The sequence below is a fragment of the Perna viridis genome, chromosome 10 (genome assembly GCF_037379345.1).
Source record: "Perna viridis isolate PV_CMFRI_1.1 ecotype Kerala chromosome 10, ASM3737934v1, whole genome shotgun sequence".
Taxonomy (NCBI): domain Eukaryota; kingdom Metazoa; phylum Mollusca; class Bivalvia; order Mytilida; family Mytilidae; genus Perna; species Perna viridis.
The window spans coordinates 35466308-35491129 of NC_142454.1; the positions used below are offsets into that span (position 1 = coordinate 35466308).

The 24822-nt window shown below is 33.8% G+C and overlaps 1 protein-coding gene and 1 pseudogene across 2 annotated transcripts; both read left to right on the forward strand.

The window, feature by feature from the left end:
- The first annotated feature begins 11858 nt into the window (after positions 1-11858).
- On the forward strand, positions 11859-17292 carry LOC148605577 (uncharacterized). The gene is made up of 3 exons (XM_088550333.1): positions 11859-11991; positions 12230-12414; positions 15440-17292. Exons 2-3 carry the CDS (start codon positions 12253-12255, stop codon positions 15767-15769), a joined length of 492 nt encoding a protein of 163 aa, XP_088406459.1. The 5' UTR covers positions 11859-11991; positions 12230-12252; the 3' UTR covers positions 15770-17292.
- A 3072-nt stretch (positions 17293-20364) lies between these two features.
- LOC148605578 (uncharacterized) lies at positions 20365-24608 on the forward strand (annotated as a pseudogene). Its single transcript, XR_015915764.1, has 3 exons — positions 20365-20504; positions 20811-20970; positions 23957-24608. The product of XR_015915764.1 is annotated as an uncharacterized LOC148605578 (transcript).
- Positions 24609-24822: the final 214 nt, after the last annotated feature.

A 24822-nucleotide genomic window follows, 5' to 3' on the forward strand; every position in this document is an offset into this window, starting at 1 on the left:
GTATACGCTGTAAGTGCCCAAACTAAACTGCGTGTCGGATCCAGACCTTGGTCAGCGGGAGGGGGCTGACAAAATCTCAGATTTTTTGATGAAATTGCTTACATTTTTAACAAGAGCAGAGCGAATATTTCAGGGTTCGGGTAAAATGGCATTGATGCCAAGCGGAGCGAGTCAAACAATTGGGCGGGGTGGGGGGGGGTTAAAACTGGTGGAAAATCAAGTTTTCGTACTAAAATATACATTTAAAAAAAAAAAAAAAAAAAAAAAAAAAAAAAAAACACGAGGGCGCGAACCTCCCCTCCGTCCGCTCCGAATATACTACTGCGTGATTAAAAAAAAAAACAGAACAACCAATCTTGGGTCTCGCAAGGCAACCCCCGACAAGTTACAAAATATAAAATGCTTGATGCAAAATCAGCTTTACTTTCCAATTTACATTATGTTCTTTTCTTCAATTGTTCTTTTTATTTTCGTAAGATAATGCTGGTGATATTAAGATACATTACTTACGAGTCGCTGTATAGTTCCGCTAGTTTGCAGCTATTATCATTCTCTAACAAATCCTTTACTTAAATATTGGATATTTATCTGATTATAAGGTACATGTACTTGCATCGAAACACGCGCTTCAATAGTCGTAAACATTCTACAAGGGATGACATGACGCGAAATAATGAAACATATTTGACCAGATATACACACGCTGGGTGTTAATTGGTTTTACCCCTAGTTGTACGAAATCTAGATAAGCCTTAGCTATAAAACACTTGTAACTTAATTTTATGGTGATAATTATTAATTTTAAAAGAAGCAGAGTGGGGTGTGGGCTAAAGCCCCCTTAGCTCCCCTGGTAAATCCGCCACTGCTCAACACTTAAATAGTACTATAATGGAGAAAAACAGGCTAGGGTATGTCTAAAAAATGCTAAAATTACAAAAAAAAAAGAAAAAGAAAAAAACACGGATCAGACATGCGTTCAAAAGCTTTTATGGATTTAATAAATAAAAAATCCGATTTTTTTTTCCAAAAAGTTAAAAAAAAAAAAAAGTAAATAACTATACCCTGTCCTCGAGTGCCTGTGGAATGGTGCTTTGAACAGTCCCTGCGAAAAAAGTATGCTCGACTTTGTAATATTGAAGATTATTTCATTTCATAATTAGTTCATTAAAATTATATTGTTTTAATTTTATATTTTAATAAAATGAGAACAAAGTGTTTTAAAATTAAAATTTATTAATTAACCAGTAGTGCCACGTCCATATGTTCTCGCCAATTAACGTCATGTCGTCATCAGTACAATGCGGAAGGTTACAGATCACCAATTCAACCAATGAGCATTTGGAACGTACGCAAAAATAGTCCTATGCAGAAATTACCCCTGTTCCTCATAGTGCTGTGAAAAAAGTTCTCATCTTATTTAAAAAAATTAAACAGTTTCTGAAAGGAAACACATTTCTGTGCATTTTATAGGTGCATTTTGCTTCTTGTGATTTGAAGCCTAATCTCCATAATGATTTCTAAATATACCCCTATCTTGTGAAAACACTGGGATTTCCCATGCTATTTATAGACCCTTTACTTCCGGTGACCAGTACTGCACTGCAAGTCTGCTAACCCCACATGCCATTCTGAGGATTGTGAGCTGACATATGTAGAATCATGCTGATATATAGTCCTCTGCAGGTTAAAGTTTTCCATTGTAGACTAGAAAATATTACCACAAATTAGCCATTATTCCATACACAGTACACAAACAGACGGTTATTTGGGTCGTCAAATATTCCTACGCTGTTGCTTGTATATCACGTGAGGACATAGAAACTAGCGATGATTTTCATTCTCACTCGACTGGTGTGAGATTGAAAATTATGGTATAGCAAGTTCAAGGGGATTTTAAACAAAGTAGCAATAAAGTCGAATTATATCTCCTAGAAGCAACGATATTCTAGATTTATAATTCACTCCCCTGGGCACGAATCTCGGTGCGCTAACTCTTTTCTTTACTGTATGGCGATCAGGACCGACGGTTAAAAAAAGCACGACCGTGATAAAAGCAGGCTGCAGGTGAAGTTTTAGACGTAATGGTGTTATACATGTACACCGTTGTCCACTGTTTTTCCTCCTCAAAACAATCCACATATTTATATACATATATACATATCGAGCAAGTCTAAGGGAATTTATAAGCAAAAGGCAGATATTTTGAGATACATCATATGTTGGGCGGGGCTTAACATTATTGATTATAGTTAAGAGATTTCATAAAAACGGGGGACAGAAAGTGAACAGTGTTCACAACTCCTAGAGATCTATACACCTTGATTACATGTATATGTGTTGTTTAACTGTATTGTTGGATAAAATGGAAACCAAACAAAATGTAAACAAATGATATAACTAAAAGGCTCTATACATCATATGCCCAACTCCTCCTACATATAAGTATGCAGACAAGTACACGTATCAAGCTTGTGGCTTGAAAATGAATCGTGTAGTAAAACATAACAACGCACTATCTAGTCAACGTTACATTCTGTGCGTGTGCATATTGACACATAAAAATGAATGCATCGGGCTCAAATCTCTACCTTGTATACTTTTTTATACAAAAAGAAAAATTACAAGTATTTCATAAGTATGGAAGTCTATTTCTGTCATCGTGATAAATAAAAGTAGCGAAAAATTATCTCGAAAAGTCGTGATAATTTGGGTATTTTGTCGACATAAATATCTCAAAAAGTCACGATAATTTTTCGCAATAGTTAAGATAATTTTGTCGACCGTTCGATATAATTACATGAATTATCGCGACTTTAAGAGAATCGACGACAACTTGTGCCTTTGACATAAAATATTTTCACGATAAATTATGACAACTTTATACTATTACAACGACTTTATGTGATATATTATCTCAACTGGTCGTAAAAGTTATGATATCTGTCAACAAAAACTATCGCAAGTTTTAAGTTGTGAAAATGCCAAGTAGTGTCAACAACAAAACATGTGAATTGCGGTATATTATGTGGACTTTTTCGTCAATTAACTTGAGTTATTGACTTAATATCACGACAAAAGCTGAGATAAAGCTGTCGTTTATGTCGACAAAATACACCGATTATCACGACTTTTCGAGATAATTTTTCGCGACTTTATTTATCTTCATGACAGAAATATACTTCCATACATAAGTTCGAATTTAAATATTTTCATTGACTGATAAAAGGGCTTTTAGATGTTTTTTGTTCGCAGATAATAAATATATGGTACATGGTAGCTTATAGGTTTGAAGGGGCGAACTACATGTACAGTAGGGGGCCCCTTTTTATGCCATTTTCTTTCTTTGTTTTTCAATTTAAGAATCTTTTTGAAATGTATTAGGTAGCCCTTAAAAGGGCTGTTTTATGTATGAAAATATGACATCTTCTCGCATTCTGCGACCCTCTGACTGGATGAATGTCCTTAGGCATCTAAATATATCTTCTTGGCGTGTATGGCACAAAAGCTGGTAGTGCACCAGTCCGAGCTAGTTGACTTCCCTAAAAAGCATTCAGATGCCAGCATCTAGGAGTTGGTTTCTCTCATTTTTTCTGTGGAGAAATACATACTTTGTATAACATTGTACAGTGTCTAGCACAATTTTCTTTTTATAGCATGGATTGAAATTACACAGGGAATTTTAACCAATCAAGATTACTGTCCTATCATGTAGTTCGGGGTATTGTAGCGCGAACTTGCTTTTAATACACAGTCCATCTAGGTTTGTAAATACAAAAGATACGAGCATAATTGTTTGTTTTATAAGTAAACAATCGAAAAGCGGCTGTCTGTACTCACTAGAAAAATATCCGATGCAACATTTGGACGAAAATATGCCGGTTTTAAGTTCCTAAAATAGATAAAAGCAGGCTGCAGGTCTTATCTGTGGTGAAAGTAAGTGCCGTACTTGCAGTTACATTTTGTACACTTGTAATCGGAACCAGGGGCATTGACGACACGGCATTGGCATTTGTTGGCATAGGAACGACAAGGTTGACAAGGGAATTGCTCAAGTATTTTTCTGGTTCGTGGTACATGCGCTAAGGACACATATGTCCTTCGTCGGCCGAATGCGGTAAGGACATATATGTCCCTCAGGAACGAAAATTTCTTGACAAAAATAAATTAAAATTCAGACCAATAAAAAGGCTAACAATTACAGTTTTGTATTTCTATCATGTTGCTAAGTAATTTTCATAACAAGTCTTGACGTCATGGACATGATGACGTCATACGTGTAATGACATCATGCATTTTCGGCGTGTTTGACTTCTAATTCAAAACGGACGACGAATTTGACGATAATGGGTCAGAAATCAGCCTATTCGAGGAGAGTGATGAAGAAAGTGACGAAGAAAATTATCAAGATTTAAACCCCGAATATCTGTGGACAGTGCAGGATGCTGACAGTTTTGAATTTCCACATGATATTGAACCTTTTGAGGAATCAATCGGACCAGTTAATCCACCTGTTAAAACTTCTGAACCACTTGAATATTTTCTTTGGTTATCTTCTGATGACAATAATTCAATTATTGACATTCTTGAAGAAACAAATCAGTATGCCAACCGAATTCGGAACACTGAAGAAATGTCCGCTTTTCTCGGACTTTGGTTGTCCATGAGTATTATCCGTAAACCCACTTTGGCATCTTATCGGTGGGAAAGTCAACAAACTTGGTTTAAACAATACACCGACATTTACCAAGGTAATGCGCCGAGATCGGTTCCAGATGATTTTGCAATGTTTACACGCAAACAATAATGCAGGTGCTTTACCCAGGGGAAATCCAAACCATGATCCAGCTCACAAGGTTCGCAAACATTTTGACCTGACAAATAAAGTTTTTAAGGAGAAGTATGCGGCAGCACGAGATTTAACAGTTGATGAGAGTATGGTTGGACATAAAGGTCGAGATTACACAGTACAGTATATGCCAGTTAAAAAGGCTCATCGCTGGGGTGCTAAATTGTAAATTGTGGGTGCTTGCAGAGTCGGACACGGGCTTCACTTTAAGCCTAGATCTGTACACGGGTATGTATATATATCAACAAAGTCTGATTTTGTATGAACAATTATACTATAATGATTTTTATAGAAGAGTTCGATTTATTTTGGGAGTGAGAAAGTAATTTGATAAGAATACTGACTGTGTATTTATCAAAATGCAAACCCAAGCCCTTTAAATTAAAATAAATCAAAAATGTATTTGTATGACAAACAGTCCATTCATTACTTAGCTGTATAGTTTCCTATATTCGACCCAAGAAAAATTCGATTACTTTTGAAGACCAAAGCAAATCGAAACACACCTCGGTCTAAAATTCCCGGATATTTTTTCCCGGAATTTCGATTGAATCCAAGCATATAAAAATTCACTCCTTGTGTATAAATTATGTACATCATATACATCTATGTCTCCTGCTGTTGAGAATTTCTTTTTCGTCCCTACCCCAAAGAACTTTTTATCATTGCATGCACTTGAATGAAATTATAAATGATTTATACCAAGAAAGCGAAACATTGCACAGAGAAACAGTGTATATGGACTTGGATACGATGTCGTTACCAAGTTGGTCGAACCCTTTTATGGAAAATATCATCATGTAGGGGTTGACAATGGTTTTACAAGCCCAGTTTTATGCCGTGATCTGTTTGTTAACCAATTCTACTTGACAGGAATAGTGAGAAACACAAGAAGGAACATGCCGAAAAGCTTCAGAATCATGAAACTACAGAAAGGTGAACGAGTTGTGCGACAGTCCGGTGAAATAATGGGTCTTAAGTGCGGAGACAGGAAGACAGTGTGCCTTTTGTCTTCAATATATCCTCCAAGGTAATACTAGTATGTAATATTTGCATTAAAGAGTTGTTGTCTGAAACAAATAATTTAGACACGAAATATAGACTGTCTTCCTTATTATACATTGTATATATGTCTTTAAGTGTTATTTCCAAACAACAAATGATATTTATTCATACTTCTTTCATTTTGGAAAATCATACAAATTCAAGAGATGTTGAACACGATGTTCCAGTTGTCATGTATAACTAATTAATGGGAGGTGTTGATCTGGCAGACCAGATGCTGACAACTTATGACCCAAATGTGAAGTCCGTAAAATTCTGGGAGAAACTTCTGATGAACGTACTTCTTAGAACACTCCTAAGTTTACCGTAATATTTTAGGGAAAACATATTGTTTTTGGCTATGTCCGTCTGTCTGTCTGTCTGCCTGTCACAACTTTGTAAGCACAACTCCTTGGAATTTCATGAAACTTTGTAGGTAGTTAGGACATGATAAAGATGTGGACATTACCAGGAATGTATGATCAACTGAATTTCGTAGGAGATATATGTTTTTGTATGCAAAAAAAACCAAATTTTAATCGAATCACTTTTTAAAAAAATATATAGAAAATGTCAATTCCATTCTAAGACATCGTCATATTTTACAAATAGTCATCATATACCGGTAGAGCTTTAAAATATTTGGAGCTTTTATATCAGGACTAAACATACTATCAGTTAATATTAGCTAAAGGAATATACGTGTACATCATGAATACTTAAGTATCAAATTTCAGTAAATAGCTACATCGTGTATCTACAAAATCGAGGGCTTGTGAGTAAAATGTCAAGGTTGGACTATACCAGAGGCTAATTGGAGATTTTGCATTTGAGAAGAAAAGGACTGGCAGGCCAAGTATTCATCCTGTTCCTCAGAGACTGACACAACGCTTTTTTTATTCATCTAATTCCAAGTTAGTTTTAGTATTTCATTTATTGTTCAGTTCGAACGAAATCTATGATGCTTTTGATGAAGAAATTTGGAAAGATCGTCGATAAATTTGTTAGTGACTGGATTAGATTCATTCAAATATTAAACTGTCGAACTGAATATTTTCCGTTTTGTTTTCAGTATAAACATGCACTCGTCATGCGGTTTTTTTAAATATTTTATACATCATAATTGTGTCTGTAAATAAAATCGGCTTCCAGTTCTTCATTTAATCCTGGGTATACATTCATTAGACAATTTGCATACAGCTCAAAACAGTAAATAGTTTACCAAAACAAATATCTACGAGGATCTTTAAACCATGGCAAATTACTTGAATGAACTCTCATTTAACAGCGCGCGGATCGAAAGGTACATTAAAATAACGTAAATGCTTTTGGAATACATGTACAAAATATTTTGAGACAATGAGCATAATTCCGTGATAGTTCTTGGTATACTTACGAAGCTGGAATGAAAAGCTGTATAAAGTGAAATAAAACGTAACAGTAAATCTTTTAGTAGTCAAAACATTTGACTTTTATTTTGCCGTTCACGAGGAATTCTCTCTCTATTTTTTATCTTTTTTAAATAAAAAACGTAAAGTATGCAGAATTTGCTCCCAATCATTTCATACAAGGGTAACAGAAGAATGATTGGACTATGTAAATGTACATGCAGCATTAAATTAAGAACGGACCATTATTTGTAGAGAAAGAAAAGATTGCAAAATATGTCAGATTACACAATCATCATTGAAATTCGCGTGGACAGATTGATGTATTTAGTGTTCAAAAATTTATATAATCTAAATATTTATCACAGGAGAATTATCAATAAATTAGTATAAAATGCTAAATTAGACTTAATTTTACTATAATGGTTGATTGGCACAAGATTCACAAAGGTTAAAAAATCATTAGTGTATCATCATTAAACGTTGTGTGGCTATTAAAATCATTACAACGCACGTACAAACGCGTTATAAAGAGCGCACCGACTCCATTCAACTGAGACGTTTTCCCGACGTTTTTCATGATTTTGATGACGGAAAAAATAAACGTCGCACATAACAAATGATAAATTTGAAAACGTCGCATCAAAGGGTTAAAACCTACATAACGTCATGAGATTCAAGGGGTCTCAGGTTGAAGTCCTGATTATGGTACATTGTAACTAAAAACATGTAAATAACTCTTGAAGTACCCTTGAGGTTCAAATTTATTTATTGATCAAATGTAATACACAATATAAATAAGGTCGTCGATCAAGGCCATTACTGTAAAAAAAAATAATCCAATAAAAGGGGGCGTGGCCTATAAGCGACGCAGTTTATACCATTTATAGTAATATTTTAGCCAATCAAAAAACGTCATTTAGATTAAAATAAATTATTTTGAGATACATTATAAGTTGGGTGGGGCTTTGCTTTTTATTGATTATAGTTGGAGATTTAATAATAATGGGGGACAGAAAGTGAGCAGTGTTCACATCTCAGTACACTTAAGGACATACTGTCCCATAAAATTTCATTATAATCCCTTGAGCAGTTAAGGAGAAGTTGCGCTTTTAATACCAGGCTTAAAAACATGTAAAACTCTTAAAATGGATCATCTCTCTTTGCAGCCTTGCGACAATAACAATACTCCTTCATGCACATCTACATATGATTCTCAGCCTTCCTAGAAAATTTCATCAAAATTCTTTGAGTGGGTTAGAAGGATTTTCTCAATTTAGATTTCTTCGACAGTAACTTAGTCTATATTCCTTCAAGAACATATTTATATATGATACCTAACCTTTCTATAAAATGTCATCATGATCCTTTGAAATGTTTAGGAGAAGGGTGCTTACAATAATTATGGGCAGACAGATGGGAGGATTCCTATATAACCCTCAGAACCTTTGTTTGCGGGATGTATAATAAATTGTATGAAAAATGCAGTTAATATTTTTACTGAAAATTTCAGGGCATTTATCCTTTCTAAAAATAATCTAACTTCGTTCTCTTCGACTTTTGGTAAATTCCCTCCTGAAATCGAAGTGTGGAGGTCCTGAAATGTTTTAGGACCTCCTTAGGTATATGTTATTTCCACACTGCACCGGGCTAATTTTTTTCAGCTTCCAGGGGTGGACCCAGACACTGCTTCTAGTTACATGTATATATAGACCATTGTATTATCACCTGCCTTACCTTTCAAATGTATAACTATGTGCATGCTATTCAACAACCGGAAATGTGATTATTAGTCCCAGACAGATATTTGTTATTTCCCTGGGGGCCGATGACACACAAAACTCAATGCTTCTACTGCATATGCAAGATCGATCTTATTTCTATAATATATGTGACGATGATAATTTTGACCAAATCGGGGCCTTATATGTTAGTAGTATAGATTGAAGTTTCAATCAACCTCATTACATGTAGTCTTAGTCTTGTATTCTTTGCCCCATAGGCTTCTATAATATACCTTAAATTTTCACGATTTAAAAAAATAGACAAGGAGTTTCAATCTAACTTTTGGCCATGTGTTTCAAATAAGGAAATGTCAAAAATAATTTTAGGTCCATTTTAGAAAGAAAGGAACGAACTTTGGTACACCAGGACAGGTCAAACTAAAAATAGACTTTTTCTACTTTCACTTTTATTTTGAGTTATTTAAATGATAGTCATTTGCCAAGAAACTAAAACAGGAAAAGGCAAAAAGGAAGTGCACTATATCATTTAGCTGCCACGCTTTGATGTACACTGGCTCAGGAATATGTAATACAAGACTGACACTTATTACTAATAAAAACTTTTAGATATCTTTAAATGTTGTTTTTCTATAACTGTGTTCAATTTCCAACTTAACGACAAAATATCTCTGTCCTCCTGCTTTCCTGGGAATTTTTGTTCCAATTTTCATATAGGTACCCTTTAACAGTATTGAGTCAGATATCCCAAATTTTGCAAAAAAGATAAGTTTTGATAAAAAAAAATAATTTAGTTACCTTTTTAAACATTAAAGGTAGTTTGTATTGATAAGACAAATGCCTGAACTATTCTATGAACACCAAATTGTTTCAAAATCTTTTTTTTTGGGCCCATATTCACAAAAAGTTAAGTTTGGACCCCCCTTTTTTAGCCTTAACACAAGGGAGCCTCTTGATAATTTAAAATCTGCTTACTGAATCAGCCAATTGCACAAAGTTGAAGTTCGTGTTTACACAAAGATAAAATAGAGTCAACATGTTGTATATTTATCATTATTTTAATGGAAAAGACATCTTAGTTCCCAAACATGCTGATTTTCTTCAAATTTGGAACTCCGGGCATGTATAAATGTACTTGGTGATTACAAAAGGATCAGTATCTCACAGACACAGATAGATATTTTGCAAGAACAGTAAATAACATACACATAAAACATCAAAGTTTCTACTTACTTCACACACTATTGAAGAAAATTCATTACCACCAATTTTTTATAAGCCGCATTAGAAGTTGAGTGAAAATACCATTAGAAATAGTCATTTATGAGATAAAAAATGTTTTATTGGTCATTTTTCACTTTTAATCAATCAAATGGCTGTAGTACAGCACTTCTTGAGCAGTTAAAGTAGAATAAAAGTGAAAATGCAAAAAACGTTTCAGTTTTTATATGTCATGTGTAACAAGTGCAATTCAACCATTTTCAAGTCTCTACTCCAAGTATTTAAAATGCCAAAAATCATAACTGTTTATAATTCAGTAATTTAAGTCACCCTATTTATTTCTTATATAGTTGTGTTGAGAAAACTTAAAATAACAATTGCAATCCATTGGTCACCTTTTAATCTATAGAAACATTGCTAATTTCTAAATTTAGTAAAAATATGCTATAAAAGTAAAAAATGAGCCCTTGCATCACTTTATTCCATTTAAAGTTGCTCCTTTTAAACTGTGGTTATCAGGTATTCTTTGTATTCTTGTATTCTTTGCCTCATAGGCTTCTATAGTATACCTTAAATTTTCACGTTTTTTTTAAATAGACAAGGGGTTTCAATATAAGTTTTGACCATGTTTTTCAATTAAGGAAATGTCAAAAATAATTTGTAGGTCCATTTTAGAAAAAAAGCACGAACTTTGGTATACCAGGACAGGTCAGACTAAAAATAGACTTTTCTACTTTCACTTTTATTTTGAGTTCATAAAACATACCCCTTTTCTGAAGCATTATTTCTCATGAAAATACTGTTTTTTTCTCAAAATTAAGTTTTTTGTATCATAGCTTGATATTTACGTGTACTTATTTTTAGCCTCCATCTTACTCCCGCTCAGGAATATGTAATATAAGACTGATACCTGGTATTTCGCTGTACAATGTTGACCTACACTTAGAAATCGAAAATAAAGGAAAACTATTGACCAACCGTTACGACAAACGTGATGACTTTTCATTCAGAATTGTCAGCTTTCCTTTCATCTGTGGCAACATCCCTTCAGCACCTGCGTATGGAGTGTTCGTATCACAACTCATACGTTATGCCAGGGCTTGCCGAAACTACGCAGACTTTTTGTATCGCGCTAGAACTCTAACAAATAGGCTTCTGGAACAGGGTTATGTTGATACGAGATTGAAGTCATGACTACAGAAGTTTTATGGTCGTTATGAACTCGTGGATCGTTATCCATCTGCACCATGAAAACTGATTTATTCAACGGGTCATAGTTTTCCTTTCCTCGTTTGTCTACCCCGGACTTTACTTTTTATGAGCTACTCGACGGGTGTTTCTAGAAAAGCAGAGGGCGCTTACCGGTGCCCCTGGTCCATGCTCCCAGTTTTTAGTGGAGTCCAAGTTGCTCGTTTGCTTTTGTTTCTTTGTATGTATGATTTTATGATTTGAGTTACTTTATGTTCTTTGTTGTGTATGTCTGTTTTCCATGTCTGGTCTTTGTCCCTGGATCACATTCTTTTGGTTACCGCTATGACCTTGGTTCCTTGATTACTCTTGAACTTTCAGTTCTAAATATAAATGTTGGTTTTTGATGAATTGGTGGATACTGCTAATAATAGTTATCTAATTATAGGTACTGTAACAGAGAAATTTAGAGTTTCTGAAAACTAACATTGGTTTTTAACATTATTGTAGATACCTGTCTGTGACAGACTCAGTCTAACGGATAGTACTATACAGGCATTCTGTAAGTCAAATTATTAATTTTGTTCTACTGCTCTAGTAAATCACATTCGTAATTAACACGTTTAAACCGATCATTCCGATATCTGTATTAAATAATGTATTGCAAACTATACCCATATAGGTTAAGCACATTATGCAAACTAAAAATAGTACATAAGAAAAGTATTGACAATGTTTACAGTACGTGTTTAAGATAATGTCAATTAATTCAATGGCTGACGTCCAGTTTTCCATTTCAGTGGCCACCTGAGCCGAATGTTTAATGCTTCTTTCTAGAAGTGACCAAACCATGGCCGTTCTGTATGTATGGTACCCAAACGAGGACAGCTGGGGACATGCTTCTTTATTGCTGGAAGAAAGTCGGGTATACATTAGCTGGTGGCCTAAGGATGACAAAGCTAAATATGGCAAAAAGAAGAAAAAGGTAAAAAGTTACAAAAAAAATGGAATGCAAAGTGATCATCATTTTATGTTCAAGAATTGTACAAGATAAAAAAATATCCTCGAGGTTTTTGGTTTCAGTTACGGAACTTTCTCTTCAAAACTACTGGTACGCAAAATTTTGTAATATGTACATTTTAGTCGTACGCAGGCGTGTAGCTGCCGTTAGGCAAAAAAGTTTTTTCCCGCACTTAATTTTGCCATTTTTTTTTTGGAGATGAAATACATCCAGGAGAGGCATAAATGATGCTCTAAAACGCTATCTCCGCGGAGCTTCGGGGTGGGCTTCGTCCCCCTGGACCCCCTACCAGGGCTCCCTGCCGTAATTTTGCCTGCACTTCAATTTGGCCTCAGCTACGCGCCTGGTACGTACATAATATATTTACTAATTGTTTGCAGAAATATCTCGGGTCGTCAGTACAATTATAATTGTTTTAATTTCTATTGATAATGTTTGTCTCTGCAAATTGGAAAGTAGTACCCAAGGAAAAAGCTGGAAGTTTTCGGCCAATCATAGCTATAAGCAAATGTCTCCTGACGTCAGTCGTCTGTTATCATACTATGTTAAAATACTGGAAGATATTCAAACACGGATTCTAAGATTCAGAAAAAAGGCATAAAACGAACAAATCAGAGAAATATGTGTGACATCCTTTCCTTGAAAAGCTTCTTGATAGATGATTATAACAAAAAGTTGATAAATGTAGAAGATACTACGCAGTAAGTGGAGAATACAACAAATCTGCACGAAATTATTTCAACACAATTGAGTCACAAACACCCGTTCATCTACTGAATTTCATTTTCATTAAATGAAAACTGTGTATCACATACTATATATATATATATATATATATATACACACACACACACACACACACACACACACACACACTAGAGTTGCCTCGGGACATATGATCAGGTATATTTTAAAGGCCGTTTTAAACTGACGAACAAAAATGCCTTAAAATTAGATTTTCATAAAAAAAATTATAAAAAAAGAAACGCACACATATTTTTAACATCATTATAACTCTGAAACTATTAACCGAAACAAAATCATCATATGATTAAAAAAAGTTTCCCATCATCCCTAAAGCAAAATATAATTTGATCTCTCAAATATTCACATTACCCCTAAAGCAACTCGACGGGTGTTTCTAGAAAAGGAGAGGACGCCTACGCTACCGGTGCAGCTGGTCCATGCTTCCAGTTTTTAGTGGAGTCAGAGTTGCTCATTTGCTTTTGTTACTTTGTATGTATTATTTTATCTATTATATGTTCTTTGTTGTGTTTGTCTGTTTTCCATGTCTGGTCTTTGTCTCTGGTTTACATTCTTTTGATTTCCGTTAGAATCTTGGTTCCCTTGATTACTCCTAAACCGAACCCTTTTTTATGGTGGGAGAGCTAAACAATTGAACTATGTGCGTTTGGTGTATTTTTAGCTTGACATATCTTCAATCTGCTGAGGTTCTTTTGTAATAGAACAGCGATTAGTCATTCTTGATTTAAGGGCGGAAATGTAAAAGGACAGCGATTAAACATTCTTGATTAAATAAGGGAGGAAATGTAATGACAGCGATTAGACATTCTTGATTAAATAAGGGAGGAAATGTAATGACAGCGATTAGACATTCTTGATTTAAGGGAGGAAATGTAATAGGACAGCGATTAGACATTCTTGATTAAACAAGGTATGAAATGTAATAGGACAGCGATTAGACATTCTCGATTAAATAAGGGAGGAAATGTAATAGGACAGCGATTAGACATTCTTGGTTAAATAATGTTAGTCTTTAAGAAAGGGAGGAAAGTGTACGGGCATTTCGAGACTTTATAACTGATATTTTATCATATGAAGTTTTGATTAAATTAATATGTATAAAGGGTAAAACAGCTATACAAAAACATGAGGACAGGTATAAAATAACTACCAATATACAATAAAATTCCAATGAGGACAACAGATAATAAAACAAATTATAACCACATACTTGTACAAAATCATAAAGATGTTACATGTACATATGAGATACATGTATATATAAACAAGAAAACAATTATTAAGATGACAAGGGTACATGAGGAAAATGGTAGAAGTACAGGTTCATATACAATTCAGAGGGTACTATTATTAAATTAATCACAAATTAAAAGGAAGATAGCAGTATCGTACTTTTTATTCTGATATACTTTTGATACTTAAAATAGGTCATATCTTGTCATGCTTAAAATGCTAATGCCAGGTCGCTCCTACAAAAGATATGGACATTTTTATGAAAAGTTTTGCATTAGGGGTAAAGGAAAACTTTTTCATGTCTAGAAGAAATGTTATGGGTAATGCCTCATGACTTCGTATGATATTGAAAATTTTGTTTTTGCATTTTACAAAAATATGTTTTTTTTATAGAAATTTTATACTCAGATGGACAAAACAAATCTTGTGGTATAGTAAGTCCCGTCCATGGACAGAGTGCAAACATTCTCAGTATAAGACCATGTAGGAGACAACAAAAACTATTTGAGCATAAGTTCGTATAAAAAAATTATTTCACTATACATACACAATCAGCGACATCAGTATGGTCATTATAAAGCGTTTTCCAATCACTTTCATAAAAATATATTTCTAGCTATTCCACACCTTGTACTAACAACATTTTAGGAATTTGTTTGTGTTTGCCGTTTCTACTCTAAGTTTCATAACAGCATTGTTTAATCAAAAAGAAAACTGGCATGAAACATTTGGTTGAATTTAACAGGAATATTCTATAGATAGAAATTTTATTGTGGTTTATTAATAATATACTGTTAAACGCCTCAACATTTTTTAAAAAGATTAAAAATTGAAATATTTCTCTTCCATCAATTCAAGCATTTTATCAGTATCCAGAAATGGCTCTGTAATGTTTTCTTAAGATGAATTAACATGGCATTTGGTATATAATATAGTAATGACATTAATTTTGCCAAAGATATTACATACAGTTTTATGTCTATTTTAAAAGGTTGACGCTAAAGAAGTCCTGCCAAAAGATTACGACGAAGATGTAGAGTTCAACGGAAGAGAATGTACCCATCGATATGTCATCATAGCCCGGAAAATTAATCCGGGTCCTATTATTGAGTGGTGGAGAAAAACAAAAGGAGATGGCGGCTATCATGTCCTTGGACGGAATTGTTGCGATGTCGTTTATTCTGCCTTGAAAATTGGCGGTTGCTATGAGTGGGTGCATCCTGGAATTAAAATTGTGTCGACACCACGTCATATGACGCGTTATGGGAAGGAATTGGAAAACGCCATTGAAAAGAACGGCAACCCTTGTGTCATTAGATAACCCTTTTCAAAGGTTAATCAAACTTTGTTGTGTCTTCGCTGTGTCTAAGTCTGGTCGCTCAATATTATCATGCAGTGAAGCTATTCTACAGACCCCCCTTAATAATATTCATGAGATGGAGGTGGGTTCCATTATACATACAAAAGAATGTAAACTGTGAAGCTATCCCTCAATAACTCAGATAATCCTACATGGCATATATAGTTAGATAAAAAAAAATTGAGACACAGATCTAGGCCCCCTTTTGTAAATATCTATGTCCACAATGATTATAGTGATTTTATATATAATCATCATTGCCTCCGATGTAAGAAATACCTAGGCGGTTAACATATTTGTATTTGTATTTGTATTTCTGCAGGATATTGGTAGTCTTTCGATTAAGCCCTACGGTTTGTTACCTTTTTGCTCCCGTCTTCACCTGAAACTGTTTGTAAAAATTGAGCCCCCCTACCCGGAAACTTGCTAATAAAGTCATGATTATGTGCAAATATATTGCCTGTCACAAAAATAGAATGAGTGGGAATGTCCAATATATCAGTATATAAATTCAGATGGACGGTTTAGCGCAACCCTTCATAATTTACCCGTAATATGATAAAAAGAAATTCGATATTTAACAACCCATTTTCTATCCCAAGCTAACAGAAACCACATCTTTAATTTATTTTAAGCACAAGGTCCTAGTTTGGTCAAAAACATTTATACACACAGTCAAATGTGCCACATATGATAAACTAATTCCGGTTTTGATATTGGATGACATTATTGGCATAGAATGAAAATATCATTATGTCAAAGAAAGAACAACCCAGCCTAGATTTATTTAAAGTCAAAAGGTACCACCTATTCTACGGCAAAAGACGTTCTTTTCTATTTTTTGCTGATTTTTCGATGTGTACGCAAGGGCGTTTTTGCGTATAGGGAGCTACGCCCCTGATAATTCACAAATGAATACTCATATGTTTGTAAAAATGTGATAATCATTTGATAACCAATCAATAATTATATGTAAACTGAAACATACTTACGATTATCATATGTTCGAAGCTAGGATGAATTATGAAAATCATATTATATAATGTATGGCAATTTTGGCAGTGTATGCTCTTACAAACACTACAACTAACAATGAAAACAAAGCGAAACCTGTCTAAACCAAACCACAGGCACAAGACGTCCAATAAGTGGAAAAGAAGGTCAATGGGGTCAAAATAGGGCATATTGTGATGCACATGAAAGAATTTTGATTTTTTTTTAATGGTAATGATCCTTTATTCTGTATTTTGAGTTAACAACAATTTTTCACAATAAGATAGTGCATTTTTTTTATATTATAAAAGATTCTGCTCTAAACCCTTCTTTGAAAACCATTCAAATCCTGGTTCCCTTGATTTCTCTGTCACATCGCGTTGAACATGGGGTGACAAACTTAGATGGACTAACGGTAACTCATTGTTTTGCAATTATAGATATATATAATGAAAATATATTGGAAATAATAATAAAATATTGCTTTCAAATATCAGTTTTTCTTGCGCCCAAGTGTCAACGTATCTTGCTCTCAAACGTTCATCGACGGTAGTATTGTCCTGGACGACTGTAAGTCAACATCAGCTATCTGGAAAGAAAACTAGTGTAAAGTGGTGATTCAAGTTGAGCCTATTGTAGATCTGTTACAGTTTAATCTTACACTAAGGACTTGAACATTCATGTACAATTCAGGAAAAAAAATGGTTGGTCAAGCCCCGCCATGTTGATTCGTGAGACTCCCCTTGATTCAAAACACACCTGGGATGTTGCTGATACTCCAATCCTAATATCTTCGTAATTATAATTTTAAGTGCTGGAATCTGTAAAAATCGGGCAAAATTGAAAATACAGGAAAAACACACAAATGTTGGCACATAATTCATGGTCTATTTAAGACGATTTGACATTTCGGTCATCTAAGAAGTGTCAGGGGATGCGAGAATGCAGAAAAGCGAGTTTAAAGTAACAATAGAATGATAGGGAAATTAATTTATGATGACGAAATTGCAATGCATTTCATATAATTAATACCACAAATTATTGACATAAAAAGATCTGAAATTCATTTCTGCAGTTGAGATAACCTTTTGACTAAGATTTCAAGGAAAGACTTGTGAGTTTATTTTTCCACATATGATTCACTCACTGTTTATTAACAGAGAATGACAATACTTACAAGTAAACAATAGAAATAATGTTGCAAACATCTCAGATATCATAAACGGTTTAGATTTATCTTGCTTACCATTTCCGTAACTTTACATGACATTGACATTTGCAAGGTCTGTGAATTTAAAGGACAATTTGATTCAAACTACTACTGTATTTAAATGTTAAGATAACCAATTATCCAAGATTTTTTTAACATGAAATTGGGCTTGAATTATGTGTTTTAAATTACACACTACCTGACAGTATGATAACATTTTACATAAAAATTAAGCGTCAATATTTATACAAATATAATTTAGAAAATGCATTGTAAGGTGCACACCCAAAACCGAATGTTTTATTTTCTATTCTCGATCTACTCAAATGATACACTTCAAATGGAAAGAAAATATGTTCAAATTTTGAAAGTTCATGAATGACTAATCGACCCCGAAATGGTAAACTCCTATATTGACGGGTAATTTAAAATGTCTACATGGTTTCTATTCTATCAGGTGCCTGCAAGTCATATAACAAAAATTGCCAGCATGTCATAGTGCCTGCTATCCGCACTGTTGTCAAGGTGTCTGTATGTCATTTTGCTATTGTAACATGCTACTAAGGTGTCTGTATGAAATACTGCTATTGGTATGTGCTACCAAAAAGTCTGTATGGCATTCTGCTATTGACACGTGCTACCTAGATGTCTGTATGCATGCACCAGCTACGAAGGAGCTTGTATGTAATTCTGCTATTTGCACATGTTGCCAAGTAATTTGTATTTCCTACTGCTATTGGCGCGTGCTACCAAGGTGCTTATATGTCATACTGTCTTTGGCACGTGTTAAAACAAGATTATTATCAGAATACCATAGCATTAAAACCTATGAATTTTCAACTCTTTATACTTCTATTCCCCATACTCAGATAAAATCCCGAATCAAAAACATTATACATCGTTGATACTCCAAAAAAGACGGTAAACCTAGATACAAATATGTGGTTCTTGGAAGAGAATCCTCATACTTTCTAAAATAGGTTCAAAGCATTTTCGAAGTATACCGAAGAAAACATTTTCGAAATTTTGATCGACAAGAATATTTGTCCAGTGTGGTGAACGCGTTTTCAATAAACGGTCGGCATTCCAATGGGAACAAAATATGCTCCTCTACTTGCTGACCTATTCCTTCACTGTTATATGGTTGACTTTATAGCTGATCTGATCCAAAGGAAGGAACATCGTTTAGCTGGATCCTTTAATCTCAATTTCCGCTATATAGATGACGTAATGTCGTTAAACAATCTTAGTTTCGGGGATATGATACATCGCATATACTCCATAAAACTTGAGATAAAGGCTACTGCAGACAGTCTCATATCTTGACCTACACTTAGAGATCGATGGTAAAAGAAAACTATTGAACAAACTATACGAAAAACGCCTTTTCATTTAGTACCATCTGCACCATGAAAACTGTTCAACTTGTCGTAGTTTTCCTTTCCTCTTTCGTCTACCTCGGACTTGACTTTTTATGAGCAACTCGGCTGGTGTTTCTAGAAAAGCAGAGGACGCTGATCCTACCGGTGTACCTGGTCCATGCTCCAAGTTTTTAGTGGAGTCCGAGTTGCTCATTTACTTTTGTTACATTTGAACTTGTTTGAAAAATCCCCATTTTAGAGTTGATATATTATGTTATGCATGTATTATACAAATAAATGTGCGCAACGAGATTGGAAAAAAACAAACATAATATTTCTGTTTTGATGAAAGAAAAAATAGCCTCTAAATTTCGAAAAAAAACCAAAAAATAATGGGAAAATTTATTTCAATTTTAGGAAATTTGATTTAGTTATCGCCTTTAAAATTAAATTTTAAAAATTTTTCCCTTTGAAAAGTCACATTTTCCATTGGGAGAACAATATCTAATTGTACATCACATATATATCTTGATCTTCTTGCTAGAAAATGGATGTTATCAATCTCTGTAAACTTAGGTCAATACACTTATAATACTTAAAGTTTTAATTAATTAGCTCATTCCAAAATGTAAAATTGTATTCGTATTAAACAATGCAAATACAAACTTGAATTGATGAATGCAAGGAAAAAAGCATAACCATAATTAGAATGTAGTTTGAACGAGTAATCAAGGGAACTAAGGTTCTGAATTCACGGACAATGACCAGACAAGAAAAACAAACGCACACAACAAAGAACACACAATAACCAAAATTATACGTACCAAATCATAACCTTATTATCTAAAACCGTTTTCTCATTTGTTAAAATAATACCTAATCAATTTTTAATGTTGATATTACAATTGGATTCTGAAAAATTCCACTTTAATAGTTACTATATTTTTTTTACATTTTGTTAAATGTACATATGCATGCATCACATCGGTCAGATGGTCAATTCAAATGGACAAGAGAATTATATAAGGCTGACCGAGCATGTGGTGTCCACTTGGATAGATGCCTGGATTATAAGTGCAAGAAAAGGCAGAAAAGACGAGGGATACCCTGAAACGACTTGTAGAATAACAGGGTAGGTTTCTGAGATTTTACTGTAGTTAACTGTATTAAAATTTGTTGTTGTTCGTTTATTTTTATACATATTTATTTTATATAGAATGATTACTTGTATTTTAAATGGCTTTAAGTTTCTTTGGTGGATATGCCTGATTTAAGAATATAATGAAACTTTTACTAATGAAAATCCTCTGACGTATACATTATTTATCATAGCCTGACACGACGGATCGATATCATTTACGAGTTTTGTTAAGTTTAGACAGACATCTCAGGTGACTGTTTAAATCGGATAAAGATATTTTTTTCCTGTATAACATTTTTTCCAATTACATCGTAGGCCTCTTATTGCTGTTCTCTTTGTGTGGTACCCAACCGAAGACTGCTGGGGGCATGCTTCTTTATTGTTAGAAGACAGCCAGGTCTATATCAGCTGGTGGCCTAAAGACAATAAGGCTAAATACGGCAAAAAGAAGAAAAACGTTAGTGTGAAATACGTAATTGCTATTTTTATAAAATATGAAGATTCTTTTACAGTTTTCAAGGAAAAAATACTTGTGTTTGTCTGCAATGTTTGGGATTCTCTATAGAAGATATATTAGAGACTCCATAGGATATTTGACTTGCAGTTCTCCCGATGGATATGGTACTGTTGATTTTGCTATTGTCAGCGAGAGTCTCCTGTCATCAGTTTAAATCTGGTATTTGTATTTGTTTCGCTAACCATACACATATTGAGTTTTTAAAATATGAAATCAATCAGAGTCAATATGCAGGATGTTTTCAGCTGTAAGTGGAATGAGAATTCTCTAGATCTTGTATTCTGGGATCTGGAAACAGATGCTGAAAACAAATGTAATTAATTTTGAGAGAAAATCCTTTATATCTAATTAAGATTGGATTGATGAGGCTAACCTTACAGAAATTTTAACTGTTATCAGTTAAAAATTATGCACATTAAAAAGAAAACTATATGTAAAAGTAGTTTTTAGAAGAAGAAACAAAAATGGACAGATAATACTGTGAAGGAATATAAAAGTTTGATAGATAAAAGGACATAAAAGTCAAATCCGTTTGACATGAAGATAACACATTGCTAGTACAAATGTATGAACTTCTTAAATCCTAAAGAAAAAATATATAAAATATAAATCAACTAGAGTACAAACAAAACCTTTTTCGGGATCTTAGCAATTTAGATGATAATAACCCAAAAGAATTGTGGAAAGTACGTAACTCGTTTAATTCCAAAAAATGTAATGTCATAAAATTTGACAGTTCTCTATTGAATAATGATGATTTTAGTTCTGAATTACTTAGTATTTGAAGTATTTGGTTTTTATATTGTCTTGCTGTTCCTATGTAGCTACCATGCAAGCGGACTTTTACGATCTTCCTTTCCTTTTTATGACATTTACTTTCTCGTTTGTCGAATCGAACCATAGCAAAAATATGATAGCAAATTAAAAAAAAATTATTACATAAGACAAGCCTGCACTCTAAGTCAGATTCAATAACAACCAACTACTTCCTTTATCGACTACGAAGCTGTCATACAGAATTATGCCATTCCCCAGGATCACCATTTATCGACTACGAAGCAGTCATGCAGAATTATGCCATTCCCCAGGATCACCATTTATCGACTACGAAGCAGTCATACAGAATTATGCCATTCACCAGGATCACCATTTATCGAATACGAAGCTGTCATACAGAGTTATGCCATTACCCAGGATCACCATTTATCGACTACGAAGCTGTCATACAGAATTATGCCATTACACAGGATCACCATTAAGGATTGCTATTTTTTTCTTCACTCAATTTATGTACGTAAGGTTCAGAACAACACTAGTCTTGTTACCAAAGTATAAAGAACCAACTATTCATTAACTCGTTCGTGGGAAAGTGGTACTTCCCCTAGTTCCACAGGCATCAGTATAGAACGTAAGGTTAAATGTTCTAGAGGAGAATGAAGATTCCAAGTTAACGGTCAAGACTCAACCATTCACTGACTATGTCACTAACTAATGGGTCAAAATAAATAGACAACTATGGAACCATTGTCCGAAGGACACAGAACTGTCACCTGGAAGAATGGTACAGCTGATTCAAGAATCCAGCACCCACATTCAAACAACTACACTTTACTCAAGTACCAGTAAAGGACCAAATGAAGTAATCATGAATTAGTACCAAGCCAGATGTATCACACCAGCCAGATGGTACACAAAAATCAACACCAGACACAAACACTACAGAATGATGAAGTATGGCTACATATGTGTTGCATTAGACAGTACATACATAATGTGTGCTATTGGCATGTTCTTTTTGTAATGAGGTACTCTTAGTGCTTTATGTTTATGACTTAACTTGTGTTATACAAGTGTTATAGGCGTAATGATTGTGAATTTGAAATAAAAAATACCAAATATGGACAGTGTTGAATTAATTGTCATTACTATCAACAATTGATAAACATATGTTTACACAGCAAAATTACAATCAAAACAATTCCTGATTGTCTATCATTTGAAATTCCTCATTGTCCCACAAGGAAATCTTACATTTACATTTTCAAATGTGGGACAATCAGGAATATACCTTATGAAGTCCTCTGTAAAGCTTTTTAATCTCATATTACAGACGGGTTTTTACCCAAAACATTGGAACCAAGCTTATGTCATTTTTAATTCATAAATATGAGGACAAATCAAACCATGCTCATTTCGGGGGAATGTATTTGATAAACTGTCTTTCAAAATTATTCAGTAGCATATTAAATAGCAGACTGATAACCTTTATGTCTGATAAATTTTCAGACAATCATTTTGGGTTTAGAGAAATCACAGAACAAGTGATAGTCTTTAAAATACATTGAGGCTTTGACGGTATAGTACTAAAGATGAAGTAGACAATGAATGTCATTTCTTTTCCAACTGTGATAATAACATTTTGGTTCGAACTCATTTCTTGAACGGAATTTTGGCTAATAATCTCGAATTTAACACTTATCAAACATAGATAAATTATATTTTATTTTAAATCCAACATAAAAACCTTGGGTCCTTTATTAAACGATCACGTGAACTGAGGTCAGGAGACTCTTGATTTATTCAACCGTATGTTGTTTGTCTTATGTTGCATTTTCATTGTGTCACAACTTGTATGTATTATTCTTAATGACAAATAAAATATTATTAAAATCTGCAGTACCTTTACTGAAAATAAAATCAGACTGTCCGTTACTTAAGTTGGACAATACAGTATAAATTGTATATATAAGAAGTAAGAAGGCAGTAAAAATCAAATTCACTATATACATGTAACTCCTTGATATCGATGGCTGTTTTACAAGGAAAAAACTGCAAACCTGGAACAAAACGTGTGTTTGACTGATTATCTATTCAAATGTTTCTGAATTTGATTAATTGCTAAGTACATTTATAATTTATTTGATAGGTAGATGCAAGAGAACATTTACCCAGCAATTACGCTGAAGATATAGAATTCAACGGTAGGGAATGTACACATATATTTTACATCAGTGTACATAAAATAAACCCAGGTGCTATTATTGAATGGTGGAGAAAAACAAAAGGAGATGGTGGCTATCACATTCTTGGTAAATTTGTTGCAGCATCGTTTATTCTGCCTTGAAAATTGGAGGTTGTTTTGAATGGAGACATCCTGGAATAAGACTTGTATCGACGCCACGTCATATGAAACGTTATGGAGGGGCATTGGAAAAAGCCAATGAAAAGAACCCTCTGGCCATTAGATAAGATTTATGGGCATGTTTCTCGGGTGAAAAGTCCAAATGAGTTCTGTTCAATATATCAAGTAGGACTTGGTTTCTATAAAAATCCTGTCGAGAAACTTCTAATTCAAATTGCATGTTTCCCCTAACTATAAAAGAAAATGGAGAGCAAATATACAAGGTTTTTAAGCATCCAAGGATTTTATGTTGTGTCTTAGACAATTACCAAATGTTACCAATGAGACGCCTGCTGCCTAAAGATTTGTTTATAGCTCATCTTTGATATAAAAATCATACTCATCATAATTTTTTTCGATTATTGGAATATTTTATTTAAAATGTGTCTGATTTATTAAATACAGGAACATATTAGTACGTTCATATTATATGCCCTGTTACCTTATAGTTGACAAGACTGTTATCCTTGACCTAGATTTACCGAAGTTCGATCACTGTCCTACGCTCCATTTTCCAAACATATCGTCACCATAGTAATGAAAGGTCGTAAATGACATTCTTGTTGATTTTTGGTTTCAGAGAAAATGGGAAAAAAGTTTTTTTTCACAAG